An 18,450-nucleotide genomic window follows, 5' to 3' on the forward strand; every position below is an offset into this window, starting at 1 on the left:
AAAAAACTACAGACTTTATTTTTCACAGAATTAGGGACAACTATTCTAAAATTAAGATGAAACCGAAAAAGAGACCAAAAAGTCAAAGTAACCCTAAGCAAAAAGAATAATGCTAAAGATATCACAATACCTGGCTTCAAACTATAATATAATGTTCCAGTAACCAAAGCAGATGGTACTGGTATAAAAACAGACACATAGACCAAATGGAACCAAATAGAGAACAAAGAAATAAAGCCACAGACCTACACCCTGTTTATCTTTGACAAAGTTGACAAAAGCAAGCAATGGGGAAAGGACTCCCTACCTAATAAATGGTGCTGTAATAGCTGGATAGCCATATGCAGAAGAATGCAAGTGGACCCCTGCCTTTCACTATATACAAAAATTAAATCAAGATGAAATAAAGATTTAAATGTAATAACTCAAACTAAGAAGCCTAGAAGGAAGCCTAAAAAACCCCATTCTGAACATTGGCCATGGGAAATAATTTATGACTAAATCCTCCAAAGCAATTGCAACCAAAACAAAAATTGACAAGACGGACCTAATTAAACTAAGGAGCTTTTGCACAGCCAAAGAAACTATCAACTGAGTAAGCAAACAACCTACAGAAAGGGATAAAATAGATTTTCTAGTTTGTTTGCATAGAGGTGTTTATAGTATTCTCTGATGGTAGTTTGTACTTCTGTGAGATCAGTGGTGATATCCCCTTTATCATATTTTATGGTGTCTATTTGATTCCTCTCTCTTTTCTTCTTTATTAGTCTGCCTAGCATTCTATCTATTCTGTTAATCTTTTCAAAAAACCAGCTCCTGGATTCACTGAATTTTTGAAGGGTTTTTTGTGTCCCTATCTCCTTCAGTTCTGCTCTGATCTTAGTTATTTCTTGTCTTCTGCTAGCTTTTGAAGTTCTTTGCTCCTGCTTCTCTAGTTCTTTTAATTGTGGTGTTAGGGTGTCAATTTTATATTTTTCCTGCTTTCTCCTGTGGGCATTTAGTGCTATAAATTTACCTCTAAACACTTCTTTAGCTGTGTTCCAGAGATTCTGTTACGTTGTGTCTTTGTTCTCATTGGTTTCAAATAACTTACTCATTTCTGCCTTAATTTCGTTATTTACCCAGTGGTCATTCAGAAGCAGGTTGTTCAGTTTCCATGTAGTTGTGCGGTTTTGAGTGAGTTTCATAATCCTGAGTTCTAATTTGATTGCACTGTGGCCCGAAAGACTGTTTGTTATGATTTTCATTCTTTTGCATTTGCTGAGGAGTGTTTTACTTCCAATTATGTGGTTGATTTTAGAATATGTGTTATGTGGTGCTGAGAAGCATGTATATTCTGTTGATTTGGGGTGGAGAGTTCTGTAAATGTCTATTAGGTCTGCTTGGCCCAGAGCTAAGTTCAAGTCCTGAATATCCTTGTTAATTTTCTATCTCATTGATTTGTCTAATATTGACAGTGGGGTGTTAAAGTCCCCCACTATTATTGTATGGGAGTTTAAGTCTCTTTGTAGGTCTCTAAGAACTTGCTTTATGAATCGGAGTGCTCCTGTATTGGGTGCATATATATTTAGGATAGTTAGCTCTTCTTATTGCATTGATCCCTTTACCATTATGTAATGCCCTTCTGTGTCTTTTTTGATCTTTGTTGGTTTGAAGTCTGTTTTATCAGAGACTAGGATTGTAACCCCTACATTTTTTTGTTTCTTTTTGCTTCCCATTTGCTTGGTAAATCTTCCTCAATCCCTTTATTTTGAGCCTATGTATGTCTTTGCACATGAGATGGGTCTCCTGAATACAGCACACCGATGGGTCTTGACTATCCAATTTGCCAGTCTGTGCCTTTTAATTGGGGCATTTAGCCCATTTGCATTTAAGGTTAATATTGTTATGTGTGAATTTGATCCTGTCAATATGATGCTAGCTAGTTATTTTGCCCATTAGTTGATGCAGTTTCCTCATAGTGTCAATGGCCTTTACATTTTGGTTTGTTTGGGCAGTGGCTGGTACTGGTTTTTCCTTTCCATATTTAGTGCCTCCTTCAGGAGCTCTTGTAAGGCAGGCCTGGTGGCGACAAAATCTCTCAGCATTTGCTTGTCTGTAAAGGATTTTATTTCTCCTTCACATATGAAGCTTAGTTTGGCTGGATATGAAATTCTGGGTTGAAAATTTTTTTCTTTAAGAATGTTGAATATTGACCCCCACTCTCTTCTGGCTTGTAGAGTTTCTGCAGAGAGATCCACTCCTAGTCTGATGGGCTTCCTTTTGTGGGTAACCTGATCTTTCTCTCTGGCTGCCCTTAACATTTTTTCCTTCATTTCAACCTTGGAGAATCTGACAATTACGTGTCTTGGGGTTGCTCAACCATCTAATCTTTGACAAATCTGACAAAAACAAGCAATAGAGAAAGGATTCCCTATTTAATAAATGGTGTTAGGAAAACTGGCTAGCCATAGGCAGAAAATTGAAACTGGAACCCTTCCTTACACCTTATACAAAAATTAACTCAAGATGAATTACAGATTTAAATGTGAGACCTAAAACCATAAAAACCTTAGAAGAAAACCTAGGCAATACCATTTAGTACATAGGCATGGCAAATACTTCATGACTAAAACACCAAAACCAATTGCAACAAAAGCAAAAATTGACAAATGGGATCTAATTAAATTAAAGAGCTTCTGCACAGCAAAAGAAACTATCCTGAGAGTGAACAGGCAACCTATAGAATGGGAGAAAATTTTTGCAATCTATCCATCTGACAAAGGGCTAATATCCAGAATCTACAAGGAACTTAAACAAATTTACAAGAGAAAAACAAACAACCTCATCAGAAAGTGGGCAAAGGATATGAACAGACACTTTTCAAAAGAAGACATTTATATGGCCAACAAACATATAATAAAATGCTCATCACCACTGGTCATTCGAGAAATGCAAATCAAAACCACTGTGAGATACCATCTCACACCAGTTAGAATGGTAATCATCAAAAAGTCAGGAAACAACAGATGCTGGAGAGGATGTGGAGAAATAGGAACACTTTTACACTATTGGTGGGAATGTAAATTAGTTCAACCATTGTGGAAGACACTGTGGCAATTCCTCAAGGATCCAGGACGAGAAATACCATTTGACCCAGCCATCCCATTACTGGGTATATACCCAAAGGATTATAAATCATTCTACTATAAGGACACATGCACACATATGTTTATTGCAGCACTATTCACAATAGCAAAGACTTGGAACCAACCCAAATGCCTGTCAGTGTTAGACTAGATAAAGAAAATGTGGCAGATATACGCCATGGAATACTATGCAGCCATTTAAAAAAATGAGTCAATGTCCTTTGCAGGGACATGGATGAAGTTGGAAACCATCATTCTCAGCACACTAACACAGGAACAGAAAACCAAATGCCACATGTTATCACTCATAAGTGGAAGTTGAACAATGAGAACATATGGCCACAGGGAGGGGAACATCACACACTGGGGCCTGTTGAAGTGTGGGGGGCAAGGGGAGGGACAGCATTAGGAGAAATACTTAATGTAGATGACGGGTTGATGGGTGCAGCAAACCACCATGGCATATGTATACTTATGTAACAAACCTGCACATTCTGCACATGTATCCCAGAACTTAAAGTATGATTTTAAAAATTCATTTAATCCAAAAAGAAAGGGATAAAATATTCACAAACTATGTATCCCAAAATAGTCTAAGATCTGCAATCTATAAGGAACTTAAATAATTCAACAAGGAAAAACAAACACCGCAATTAAGAAGTGGCCAATACCGTGAAAAAACACTTCTCAAGATAACACATATAATTGGCCACAAACATGAAACAATGTTCAACGTCACTAACCATCAGAGAAATGCAAATCAAATCACAATGAGATACCATCTCACATCAGTCAAAATGGCCATTATTAAAAAGCCAAAAACAACAGATGCTGCTGAGGTTGTGGAGAAAAGGTGATGTTTATACACTGTTGGTGGGAATGTAAATTAGTTTTACATTAGAAAAACGAAAATGTGGCACATATACACCATGAAATACTATGAAAAAAGTATGAAATCCTGTCCTTTGCAGCAATATGGATAGAGCCGGAGGCCATAATCCTACATGAATTAACACAGGAACAGAAAGCCAAATACTGGATGTTCTTACTCATAAATGGGAGCTAAACATTGAACACCTGGCCACAAAGATGGCAACTGTTATATCCTAGAGGTGGGAGGAAGGGAGGGGGGTAGGTGTTGAAAAACTATTGGGTTCCATGCTCACTACTTGAGTGATGAGATCATTTATAATCTAAACCTCAGCATTACACAATATGCTCAGGCACATGTATGCCATGAATCTCAAATAAAGTGGAATGAATAAATAAATGATTTTTTTAAAGAAGTTAAATAAATGAATAGTAAAAATATAAAAGTTGGCCAGGTGCAGTGGTGCATGCCTGTAATTCCCGCACCTTGGGAGGTCAAGGCATACGGATCACCTGAGGTCAGGAGCTCGAGGCCAGCCTGTCCAACATGGTGAAACCCCATCACTATAAAAACACAAAATTAGCCAGGCGTGGTGGTGTATGCCTGTATCCCAGCTACTCGGGAGGCTGAGACAGGAGAATCACTTGAACCCTGGAGGTGGAGGCTGCAGTGAGCCAAGATCGTGCCACTGCACTCCAGCCTGGGCAAGACAGAGTGAGACTCTTGTCTCAAAAAAAAAAAAAAAAAAAAAAAAATTGAAGTTAAAAAAATTAATCAGCCTTTCTAGGAAAAACAATAGAAAACATTAAATCTAGTCCTTTTATATCAGAATTTCCAGATATGTGTGTGTTTGTGTTTATTTATTTATAGATAGATGAAAGGATTGATATATAGATATGAATTGATAATATAAAAAATAAATTGATAATATTTTTGAGGTGCAACTTAATGAAATCAAAACATTAAAAATATTCACACAAATGAATCAAATAATATTGACTGAGGAAAATTTAATGAAGAAACCTTCCAAAATCTATACTGCAATTAGATATAAGGATTTAATCAGCACATTATTTTTTAGTCCCCCAAATTAAACCTGTATGTATGTTATAATAATGGAGCATTAATTAAATAATATTGAGCATATCCATAAAGTATAATACTTTGTGGATATTGCATGCTATGTTTGGGAGAATATTTCACATTGGGGTACTTTGTATGTTGTATTTTGTGAACAATGCAAATTGTGAAATTACATGTGAACCCACAGACACTCATGCACACACATATATGTTGTGGTGTAAATGCCATATATATTTATAGTGTTTAAGTTTCTGCATGTGTCTCTCTGTTGCTTCTCTACCTCTTGTTTAGTTACAGAAAGCTCTTATAGTTTACTGGTACATACACACACACATACCCACGAACATACATACAAACACGTACAGTATAAGTGCAATTTTGTAAGGATAATCATCTATATGATATGTTTTCGATAACCCTCTCTGGTATTATGTGTTTCCCGATGGGTATGCATTACCTTTATGCTCAAATAAAATAATAATTATTAAACTACCAATAAACATAACAGATGTTATGTTACTAAAATATAATAGAAATAAAGCTACTTTTTATCTTTTTAATGGCTTTCCACATTTGTTCCCACATTTCTCTGTGAGGAAGAGCTGCTGGCAGAACTTTCTGATGAAACACTCAGGAAATCAGTTTTACACTTTGAAGCACAGGAGTAGAAACACGTTCTCAAAGCCCATGTCACTGAAATGTTCACGGATTTCCACCCCATCAATACACTTCTCATTAGCTGTAATAAGTCCGTCTCATTAAAGTCTCCTGAGATGCAAAACGAAGAAACTTGCTCTTTCCCAGAGCACCTCATTCCATGTCCCTCAAAGAAAACTATTTAAACTCATGCCTCTTTTCAATCTGGACGCGCCGTCGTCGCTCCAGGGACCTCAGAAGCAGAACACCCAGAATAATTCGGCATTCTTTACTGGTCTGCTGCTTTCTTCCTGCATTTTTAGTTTTTCTGACCTGTTTAGTTGCTAAATATCTTCCTGTAAAGATAAGAAATAGACATTATTACATGTTTCTAGAAGGCTGGAGAATTTATGCAAATTGTCCTGGCAATGCAAATTATTTCAAGGATTTCTAAGGTGGCATTTATTTGTTTGGCTTAATAATACTTCCTTCTGCAGAGTTATATTACAAAAATAGCTCCTAACAAACTTGTCGCATGTCTCTCTTTGTCCTAACTCCATCACCAGTTGCTAAGGATACCTTCAGTCATGCCAAGTTCATAAATCCAAATTAGAAATCTATGCATACTGGATCTTCAGGGTTACATGCTGACAGCACTTTGGCATCCAGATGGCCTAGATGTTGAAGGATTTCCTGTTGTGGATGCCAATGACTATGAATTGCTTTGTGTGTTTTCTTCTTGGTATAAGCTAGATGAGAATTTAAGTCTACTAAATCTAATCATTTTTCCTTCTAGCAAAATATCACCTTCAACCTTCTAAAAAGTCTTAGTTCTCCATCGCTTGTTTAGTTACATAAAGTTCTTGTAGTTTGCCAGTAAGTTTTTGATTTACTAAATTATACATAACCTTCTCTATCTACTACTCTGAATGGCTCTCCTGACAGATTCAGCTCTCTGTAAGTGATAGATAATCATTTTTGTTGGAATACAGTTTGGAATAAAATTAGATATTTGGATAATTTTTATGAAAAGTATGTCTATTCTATTCCTTGATATCTACTTAGTGATGTGTGTCACATGCTGTTTTGAGTGGGTGGCATTCAGATTGCATGGATGAGAGGAGATATGAGAAATGTGAGATCATATAGAACAGAGAAATACATTACTTTATGAAGCTCTTTGAAAATTAAATAATTGGATTTAATAGTTAAGGTTTTGTCTAAATGAGCAACATCCCTGAGTAAAATTAGGCAATTAAAATGGATCATACTTAGACTCACTCTGTTTGTTCCACTCTTCCTATTCCTTTATGAAAATCCAGGTCTTTTGGAATTATGCAGGAATTTCACAGGTAAGAAGTCAAATGCTGATGAGCACCTAGACTCCTCCTCATAGTAGCACTTTAAATATTTGGTGCATATGCAAATGACTGGGTTTCCAGAACATTTCATTGTGATCTGACTGAATTTACATTCTTTATATGACATAAACAAGATTTATGTAAACTGGATCTGAGAAAGTTGAGGCAGACTTGTCTGCAACTCCTGGGCTGGAAATCTCAGGTACAAGTATGATGAGTAATGACTGTCCCATTCCCTCCATGCCAAATGCAAGTGCACTGAGGAAAAGATGGCCTGTTTGATTATCTGTGGGAATTACATGGAGTGAGTATTGTAAATCTCAGGTGTAAGGATGCTATCGAGTGTAACAGTGCAAAGAATCTTTTCTTAAATGTTTGCTGCTTGTTTTTTAAAAAATTATTTAAGCAAACCTTAGTCTTATGAGTTAGATAGGATAAGGACAATACTGTTTGAAAGGCACAGAAGATCTAAAGGAAAAACCTGTACTTAACTCCTAGTTTCTGAAGTACAGACTGTGAACCAGCCTTCCTGAATCGCTGAGTGGTGCATTGTCTTTGTCTCCTTCCCCTCATTTTACAGATAAGATCACTGATGACTGGAGAGTTGAAGATGCTTGCATTAAAGACACAGAGCTGATGTAAGGCAGACTCCTACAGGCATTCTAATTTCCAACATAGACTCGTTGCCTGACTGTCAAATGTGCAAGCATTTTAAAAATCCTTTTTTCCACAATGATTTCAAAGAATGTGCACAACACCTGGATTTCTCAGATCCACTTTGCCAATGATTCACAGGCATTTTTTTAGTGTCCACCACACCAAGGCATAAAATAAACTCTCATCACAATAACAGGTCTCTCTAGTTGAGGGGTTTATTCTAGTGTGTAGTCTCTTTACGGGTCTTGTAGGAGGTGTGTGTTGGTTGAAGAATGTGGTTCTAAGTTACTCTAAAATTGTCAAGAGTACATCAGTGCTTTATTATCTAATAATTGTATGATTATTATTTCAATATGAGTTCATTCTTAATGATTCCAACTTTTTGAGATACTAAACAGAATTTAGGAACACAGAGAAAAATTAGGAACATATATTTTTGTATTTAGTCTCAAAAATTGCACAACACTGTATTGACCTGTCTTGAGAACTTCTCATGTGAAAAGATAACTGTAAGTTTGAATGTGTATATAATGCCTCAATGTGTCTGGGCTAACAACGGAAAAGTAGTGTTGCCAGTGTATTCTGTACAGGAAAAACCGCACCTAGAGTCATCTGTTGAAATTGAGGTATTATCTTCTAAAATAGACATTGCAAAAGCTTTCCCTGGTAAATACCTGGAAGTTGACACTTTGGAAAAAAATTCATACATGAATGCATAAAATAACTGGAGAAGTATGACTGGTATAGAGAAGGAGGGAAGAAACCCTTGTAGTCATATTCACATTACGAAATGTTGAATACTGCAAAGAGAGAAATCTGGTTCCAAGCAGATTCAGAGGAAAAGGAAGAAAACTGCATGAAGCAGCTTTAATCTAAGCTAACACAGAGCTTCCTAACAACAAGGCTGCTGCATGGAGGGAGCATGGAGCTTGCTCTTTTCTTTGGCGGAAGCTTCACCAGTGAAGCAGGCAAAAGCTGCAACTTGCAACTTAGGAATTATCTTGTCACTTGATTTAAAGGATGGACTTGGTGATGATGACAGTCCTGGGCAAGCATTGTGTCCTACCTTCAGACTGTAGTGATGTGGGGGGAAAATATTTGCGGCCATCCCCACTCAACCAACATGTACCCCTTATAAAACAGTAGAAAATATTTACAAATGTCAGGATAATATAAATGCATTGATTTATCTCTTGGTGTATGGTATAATGCAATAAAAAATAGTTTAATTAAGCCTAAAAGACAATTTTATCCAATAAAATTATGTCTATTTTATCCATTAACTTTTTAAAAATAATTTTCTCAAAATTTGCAGGCCAAGTATACTTCTGCTCTTCAAAGGCATTTAGATTTTCTGCAAGCTTAATTGAAATGCACACATTTTTCTGAGAATTTCTACTAAGTAACAATCCTTTCAAGTCCAAGGATATTTGGGGGAAAAGATAGACTTTAACTGCTGATGTAACTTCACTGGGAGCACCTGGGTTTACAGACCTTTTCTGAAGATCAGGAGGTATTTGCAATTTAAATTCATAGATTTTAGTTGAATATGTAGATTGCTGAAATGAGAGATTGAGAATTCGCACCCATTTACTAATAGTTTTGAAATAATTTGCAGATATCTTACATTTTACTTTGTATTGTATAAAATATTTGTACCTGTAACTATAAATTCCTTATTTGATTCTTAAAGTAACCCTGAATGTTTCATTATCTCAATTAATATAAGCAGATACTGAGGCTCAGGGTGTTAAGGAAGAGAATCCAAGGTCACAGAATTAATTAATGTCATGACCAGAGGAAGAACTCAATTCATTTAATTCTAAATTTTGTTTCACTATATGTTGCCTTCATCATGTCAGAAACAAATGCCTATATAAAGTCACAGAATCATTCCAAACATTTTCTGATTATTTTTATGTGTACTAAACCTTAGCAAAGCTGTACCATCTATGCCCAGGAGAAATTCAACAAGTATAGTTACTTATTGTGCTCACTCTAGTGAGAGAGCAGATAATAAATTTAACAGAACATTTTACTTAAAATCATAATTTACTTTCAGGAGGGCTTGTTCTCTGATAAATTAGACCTTTTGTATGCAGATAGGAAAAGTAAGGCCAGTTGGCTGCAAAATGGAGTCGACTTTAGAATTTCCCTTTGTATTGCTAGGTTTACAGGGCTAGCTGGCTATAGAAAAAGCTAGAACCACAGAAGAGTTACATATGTAAATCTAAATACGTATGTAAATCTACGGGAGGAGATTCTGAATGTATATACTTATATATACAATGGATAAAAGATCATCCTTTATGTTCTTGAAGTTTGTTGCGGATTTTATTGTAACCTGAAATTGTATAAAACAGTCACTCAGTTTTTCTTAATTACCAAAACTATGGAAAAATTCCAATTTCCAAAAATAATCAGTGAGTTATAGCTCAATATGTACGTCCCTGTGCTATTACATATACGTGTGAGTGTGTGTGTATAAAATGGGAGTGTGAACAGACAGCAGAGGCCGCTATTACATATACGTGTGTGTGTATAAAATGGGAGTGTGAACAGACAGCAGAGGCCGCTATTACATATACGTGTGTGTGTATACAATGGGAGTAAGTGTGAATAGAGAGCAGAGGCTGCTGTTGGACTTTGTGAAGCAGCACGATTTTCCCTCTGTTTCTGGTGTCTTATCGCATGATAAAAGTCAAATCCAAAATGCAGGAAGTGTGGAAGTAGCTGAAATACTGCTAATATTTAGTCTGAGACATAAACTGGAGAGGAGTTTCCCTTTAGAAATATATTTTAATAGGTTCCTTTAATGAAACCTAAAAAAAGTAAAAGCAAAATGAGGGAGGTTGTAAATAATGATGACATTGTACATAGTATCAGAAAAATGTATAAAACCTGACAGCAAAGATTCTGAATTGGCAAAATATACATTATATTTATATATAATATACATATGTAGATATGTGTACATTTTTATATATGTGTGTATCTGTACACAGTTTATATCCATAAAACAGCAATCCTGATTATAATAATTTATGTGATCTACTCTCAAGTATGACTAGTTTTCAGTAGTCACATTAATTATTACACATTGTTAACAATTTAGCAGGTTCACATGGTTGGTACATTTTATTTGCTAATTACAGTAAATGTCTAGCTGCTATTCCCATATAAAGTTTCCTATATACACAATGCCATGTGTATGAACATATAATGAATTGATACTATCTAGTCCAAACCCTCCTCACACTAACAGACCCCGTGACCACCAACACGTTACCCTCAATGCTGTCATTGGTGAAAGGGGCTTTTATAGCTCCTCACTTGTTAGTTTTATTGTGAAGACCAGGGAGTCAATTGTTACAAAGCTCTTCTTAGCATGACGCTTTGCAAAATAAACTCCACGATGTCATCATCATTATTCTCAATAGCAACTTCTTTTTCTGGGCAATTGACTCAAATGCTAATATTTTTAGAATATTTAGAGGAGCATTAGACTAGTTTGATCAATTTTACTCCCAAATATGTTGGTAAAATGTCTTTCTTGGAATACATTTAGTCTTAAAACACGTGAAAAATCATCCTTTACTTTCATGAAGTTTGTTGTGGATATTTGTTTCTTTATTGTAACCTGAAATTGTATAAAACACACTCAGTTTTTCTTAATTATCAAGAACTATGAACAATTCTAATTTCCAAAAATAATCAGTGAATTATAGCTCAATGTTTACATCCCTGCGGTATTTCCTCCGAATATTAATTGCTAATACTGATTTCTAATGGTCATGCTCATCATAATCCTAATGCTAACTCCTCATCATCTTAAAATGGAAAATAAAGTTCTATAACACTGAACGCCTCTTGTATTGAGAATAATTTTTATGTCTAAATTTGCAAGAGCAGTTTCCATTGAGTTTCTGTTGCCCTTTTTATTTCATCCCTTACAATTTGTCTGGGACATGGATAAACTGACACCAAGTATACTCTCGTGATGTAGACAGTGACTTGTGATCCAAATGGTAGATAACCCATATTTGTAGCTAAATGGAAGACATGAGCTACTCACAGCCAGCACCAAAGATGTTTTGAAAGTAGTGGTGATGCCGACCATAGAAAGACACATTAAATAATAATACAAATTTAAATGCATCTAAGGCAATACACACACACACACACACACACATACCAGACCATGGTATGTTTAACTGCTGTGTAGCATGGTGTGCAACCTTAAGCATTGTTATGTATATCATTGTAATACAGTGTCATCTGCTGACATCATCTTCTCCAATGTATTTAAGCAATTATTGATTAATAATGACCAATTTTATTTAAAAACCTTCTGGAATAGATTAAATGCTAGATATCAGTCTCAATGTGCCAAGAATACTATTTTTTAAATGTTTTCTTCCCACTTTTAAAAGTTTGCTGCCTAACAATTAATTCATATGTTGTTATTTTACTGCCCTGGGAATGCTATCATCTTATTTGGAAGATATTATCTTATATTGGCACAACTGTAGGATCAATGGAAGCGTACAACACATCCTCTACAGACTTCACTTTCATGGGGCTGTTCAACAGAAAGGAAACCTCAGGTCTTCTTTTTGCCATCATCTCTATCATCTTTTTCACCGCACTGATGGCCAATGGGGTTATGATCTTCCTGATCCAAACAGATTTGCGCCTTCATACACCCATGTACTTCCTCCTCAGCCACCTTTCCTTAATTGACATGATGTACATTTCCACCATTGTGCCTAAGATGCTGGTTGATTACCTGCTGGATCAAAGGACCATTTCCTTTGTGGGGTGCACAGCTCAACACTTCCTTTACCTTACCCTTGTGGGAGCTGAATTCTTCCTGCTGGGCCTCATGGCCTATGACCGCTATGTGGCCATCTGCAACCCTCTGAGATACCCTGTCCTCATGAGCCGCCGGGTCTGTTGGATGATTATAGCAGGTTCCTGGTTTGGGGGCTCTTTGGATGGCTTCCTCCTAACCCCCATCACCATGAGCTTTCCCTTCTGCAATTCCCGGGAGATTAACCACTTCTTCTGTGAGGCGCCGGCAGTCCTGAAGTTGGCATGTGCAGACACAGCCCTCTACGAGACAGTGATGTATGTGTGCTGTGTTTTGATGCTGCTGATTCCTTTCTCTGTAGTCCTTGCTTCCTATGCCCGAATCCTGACCACAGTTCAGCGCATGAGCTCAGTGGAGGGCAGGAAGAAGGCATTTGCCACTTGTTCATCCCATATGACTGTGGTGTCCTTGTTCTATGGGGCTGCCATGTACACCTACATGCTGCCACACTCTTACCACACACCAGCCCAGGACAAAGTCCTCTCTGTGTTTTACACCATTCTCACCCCCATGTTGAACCCCCTCATCTACAGCCTTAGAAACAAGGATGTGACTGGAGCTCTGAAGAGGGCCTTGGGGAGGTTCAAGGGTCCTCAAAGGGTGTCAGGAGGTGCCTTTTGACAGGCGACTCCTTCCCATGCATATGGTAAATGGGAGACTCTGTGGTCACTGTGGCTGTGCTTTCATTGAAAGATGAAGCAAAAAGGGAGGGAGTGATATGATTACAATACTGGTTTTTGTCTAGGGTTTCTGGTTCATAACTCCGTAGTTATGTTAGTGCTTTAGGCCTCAGAAAACCGAATCTCTCTCTGTGATCTTCGCCTTCCCTCTTTTCACCTGCTTCTTTTACTCCCCAAAGAAAGCATTAGAAACTAAAAATATAATCCAATCTTTCCCCACTTTTGGTCACAGAGAAATTGTCTGACTACCTTGTCTGATTGCAGGTCATAAGACCTCTGTTTCAAAAGAGGCCCTCTCTCATACCCTGGAGGAGGGAATGCTATACAGAGAGGCCAAGAAGAATCTGATCAGACAGGCCTTCATGTGTGTCCCCACTCAGTCTATCAACATTAGGTCATACTCTTTGTTCAGTCTTATTTCTATGCGATTGTCCATGCTTCAATCATGACTATTCAATAAAGTTTCCATATAAGGGCCAAAAGTAGAGGACAGAAAACTTCTGGATAGCTGAACTCATGAAGCTGAACAGGAGGGTGATAAGAACCCACCTATGTGCCTGGAGGGTAGCATGCCCCAACTCCACAGAGGCAGAAGCTCTTACGCTCTTCCAGACCTCACCCTCTGTGTCTTTTCATCTGGCTGTTTCTATGTATCCTTTGTAATATCATTTATAATAAATGGTAAACATAGGTAAGTGTTTCCTTGAATTCTGTGAGGCTCTATAGCAAACTAACTGAACCAAAGGACGGGCTGTGGGATCCCCAATTTACAATCACTTGGTCAAAAGCACAGGACAACTTGGGGCTTGTAATTGGCACTGGAAATGGAAGGCAGTATTATGGGACTGAGCCCTCACCCTGTGGGATCTGACACTATCTCCAGATAGATAGTGGCAGATGATCATGGGAGTTTAGCTTGGGCTAGAGCATTTGACTGTAGATAGTGGCAGAATGGAATTGATTTGGAGGACACCCAAATGTTGTCCACTGCAGAAATGATTGTTTGCTTGGTGTGTATCAAAAAATCCCCCACTCATTTGGTCCCATACATCTTATATGTTGATTGCTGTGTGGTATGGAAGCAGAGGAAACACAGTTTCATGTGTTTTTTTCCTCAAAGAGCGTTCAACTTGGTGGGGGAAAAAAAAAAACTAATGTAAAAAACATGTCCTCTTGATCTCTTTTCCTTCTCTTTTCTTTTTTCTTATACCTTCCCTTTCTCCTGCCATGTTCACATGTATTCTAAATAAATACAAGAGGGTTCCATAAACACAAAAATGTGTTTCCATCTGCAAGCTGGTAGAAAGAGTCATTGAACATAGTCTTCTTAAACAGGTATTGTACTCACTACAATCAGGTGCTTATTACTTTCAGTAAAAGTACAGTATTTATCTTTTTTTTTGCAACACATTAGTGAAAACTATTTGTCAGATAACTTAAATGGATGAAAGCAAAGGACATTGCCCAGAAAAGACATCATGAGAACACTGTATATCTGAGGGGTAAGGGGGTTTCTAAAACACTGGAGAAACATACAGGGGGATGGGTTAGGAAGGCAGTAAAATGCTTTTCAAATGTCTCATGAGATCATCAAGGTTAAGCATATATCAGCCATGTAATAGTATTAGGGCATAGTTAATATTCATGTTCCATATTGATCCAGGAATTGAGGAAAGAAAGCATGTGCCAATACATGGTTAGTATCCCAATTATATAAAGAGTTCACTCATCATCAGAAGGGTGACTTTATCAAAATTATAATTCACCATGCGGGGCTATCATTATACAAACATCATCATGGTCATAATCATAATAACATTCATCAATCTCTAAAACTTAAAAATTTATGTGCCTTGCCAGGTTCATCATCCTTTAACAACTTCATAACAAAGGAAGCAGAACTTGTTATGAGTCATAGTTTACATATAAGAACAGTGAGTTTCAGGGAAGCAAGAAAATTCTGTAGGATAATAATTTTAATTAGTAGACTAGATGGCAGAATTTCAAGAAATGTGATTGATAGAACATTATATTCTTCAGATACAGCTTCCTCATTCACTCATTCATGCTTTATAGCTGTGACCAAGACAAACAAAGCAATTGCACTTGAGAAATTTGCATTACAGTGGGGAAAAGACCATGAACAAAAATAAATACAACAAGTGAGCAAGCAAAAAAACACATATATCCAACATGTTGTCTGTGGTAGCTGTGACTAAAGCTAAACATATCCATATCCTGCACCCCTGCAGGTCCATTCTTGAGTGAATTCTTAATAGATATATTATAGTTTGAATTTGGTTTATTTGCCCCCACCAAAACTTATGTTGAAATTTTATCCCCAATATGGTGTTGTTGGGAGTCAGGCCTAATGGGAGATGTTTGGGTCATGGAGGCAGACCCTTCAGGAATGGCTTGGTGCTATTCTTGTGTTAGTGAGCGAGTCCTCACTTAGGCAAGTCTGAACTACCTCTTGGAGGAGTTAATTCATTTCTGGGAGAGTGGGTTTTATAAAGCCAGTACATCCTTCAGGTTTTGCTCCGCCTTTGACCTTCTCCACCATGTTTTGAGCTAGCCTTCGACCCTCACCTGAAGTCAAACAGATGCTGGCCCCATGTTTCTCATACTTCTCAGCCTTCAGAATGATAGTCAAAAGCAGCTTCTTTTTTTAAATAAATTACTCAGTCTCAGGTATTCTTCTATAGCAACATAAAATGGACTAAGACAGAAAATTGGTACCAGGGAGTGGGGTGTTGCTATAAAGATACATGAAAATATAGAAGTGGCTTGGAATTGGGTAATGGGCAGAATTTGGAAGAGTTTGGAGGAGGGGGCTAAAAAAAAACTGCATTACCAGGCCGGGCACGGTGGCTCACGCTTGTAATCCCAGCACTTTGGGAGGCCGAGGCGGGCAGATCACGAGGTCAGGAGATCGAGACCACGGTGAAACCCCGTCTCTACTAAAAATACAAAAAATTAGCCAGGCGTGGTGGCGGGCGCCTGTAGTCCCAGCTACTCGGAGAGGCTGAGGCAGGAGAATGGCGTGAACCCGGGAGGCGGAGCTTGCAGTGAGCCGAGACTGCGCCACTGCACTCCAGCCTGGGCGACAGAGCGAGACTCCGTCTCAAAACAAAACAAAACAAAACTGTATTACCATGAAGGGTGCATTAAGGACAATTATTGTGAGGGCTTAGGAAAAGAGAGGGCTCAGGAGAAAATAAAAAGACAAGAGAAAGTTTGCAACTTTTTAGAAATTGTTTAAGTGGTTCTGGCCAAAATGCTGTTCGAAACATAGACAAGTAAAGGCCATTGTGATGAGTTCTCAGAAGGAAATGAGGAGTATTTATCTGGAAACTGGAGCAAAGGTCAACCTGGTTATACAGTTGCAAAGAACTTGGGTCCATGATGTCCATGGACTAGGACTTTATGGGAGGCTGAATTTAAGAGTAATGAACTAGAATATCTGGTGGAAGAAATTTCTGAGCATCAAAGCTCTCATGCTGCTATGTAGCTACTTCTAACTGCATAAGGTTAACTGCCAGGAAAAGGGGAAGCAGAGTGTAAATTTTTGGAAAATTTGCAGCCCAGCTATGTGGTAAAGAATTAGTGTTTTCATGAGAGGAAACCAGAGGTACAGCCAAGAGACCCTTTGCTAAAGATATTAGTGTGGATGAAAAGGAGCCAGGTGCTAATAGTCAAAACAAAGGGAACAAAATCCCAAAGGCATTTCAAAGCTCTTCCATGCTATCCTTCCCTTTGCAGTCCCAAGGCCTGAGAAGGCAGAGTTATTTTGGAAGACTATCCTGAGCCTGGTGCCCTGTGTTGCATCAGGACCCTGCTTCATCATCTAGTAGTGGCTCAGAAAGCCCCATATGTGTCTCTGGCTACTCCAGAGAGCCCAAATGGTAAGCCATGGCTTCCACGTGGGAAGTCTGCAGGTGCCAAAAATAAAAGAGCCATGGAGATATTACATGTGCTACCCAGATTTCACAGGACAGCTTGGAAATCCTGAAAGTCTAATCAGAAAACTGCCGCAGGGGTGGAGCCACTGCCAAGAGCCTCTATTAAGGCAATTCCCACTGGAAATGTGAGCCCAGAGCTGCCACAGAGAGTCCCTACTGGTGCAATGGTTAACAGAACCATGGGGGCAGGATGGGAGTGGGGCCCCAGAATGTTGCAGCCACCAGCAGCATGCAGTCTCAGCCTGGAGAAGTGGCAGGCATAGAACTCCAATTTGTGAGAGCAGATATGTGACTATGCCCAGCAATTCCATAGGGGCGGAGGTGCCTGCGGCCTTGGGAGCCCACCCCTTACACCAGTGTGCCTAGGATCATGGAGTCCAATAAGATTTTTCTTGAACTTTAAGATTTAATGAGTGCCCTGCTGTGTTTCAGACTTGCATGGGGTCTGTCATTTCTCTCTTTTGGTCAAATTCTCCTTTTTGGAATGAGAATGTTTATCAAATGTCTGTCCCACCATTGTAATGTGGAGGTAAATAACTTGCTTTGCTTTCACAGGCTCATAGTTGGAAAGAGCTTGACTTCAATCTCAAATGAGACTTTGTACTTTAAACTTTTGAGTTGGTGCTGGGACAAGTCAAGACTCTAGGGACTATTGGGATGGAATGATTGTATTTTTGTTGGAGTCAGAGGCAGAATGCTGTGGTTTGGATATGGTTTGTCTCTACCAACATACATGTTGAAATTTGATTCCTGATGTGGTGGTGTTGAGAGGTGGGGCCTAGTGGAAGATATTTGGGTCATGGGGTCATATCCCTCATGAATGGCTTTGTGCCATTCTTGCGATAGTGAGCGGGTTCTCACTCTGGCAAGACTGGATTAGTTCTTACAAAAATAGATTAATTGCTAGGAGAGCGGGTGGCTATAAAGCCAGATGTTCCTCTGGTTTTTGCCTCTCTCTTCACACATATCTGCTTTACCCTGTGACCTTTCCCATGCTTTGATCAAGCACATGGCCCTTACCAGAAACTGAGCAGATACTGGCACCATTTTTCTTGTATATCCTGCAGAAATGTGAGCTAAATAAATCTCTTTTATTTAAATTACTCGGCTTCAGATATGCTGTTACAATGACACAAAATGGATAACATGGATGCATAATGTTACCAAAATACATATAGTAACATAAAATACGGAAGCAA

The 18,450-nt window shown here is 38.2% G+C and overlaps 1 protein-coding gene across 1 annotated transcript; it reads left to right on the plus strand.

The window, feature by feature from the left end:
* Window positions 1–9,051: 9,051 nt before the first annotated feature.
* LOC116457869 (olfactory receptor 2T1) lies at window positions 9,052–14,140 on the plus strand. Its single transcript, XM_032137353.2, has 2 exons — window positions 9,052–9,249; window positions 12,241–14,140. The coding sequence occupies exon 2, from the start codon at window positions 12,274–12,276 to the stop codon at window positions 13,228–13,230; it is 957 nt and encodes a 318-aa protein (XP_031993244.2). The 5' UTR covers window positions 9,052–9,249; window positions 12,241–12,273; the 3' UTR covers window positions 13,231–14,140.
* Window positions 14,141–18,450: the final 4,310 nt, after the last annotated feature.

Source organism: Hylobates moloch, unplaced genomic scaffold, assembly GCF_009828535.3.
Source record: "Hylobates moloch isolate HMO894 unplaced genomic scaffold, HMol_V3 SCAFFOLD_18, whole genome shotgun sequence".
Taxonomy (NCBI): Eukaryota; Metazoa; Chordata; class Mammalia; order Primates; family Hylobatidae; genus Hylobates; species Hylobates moloch.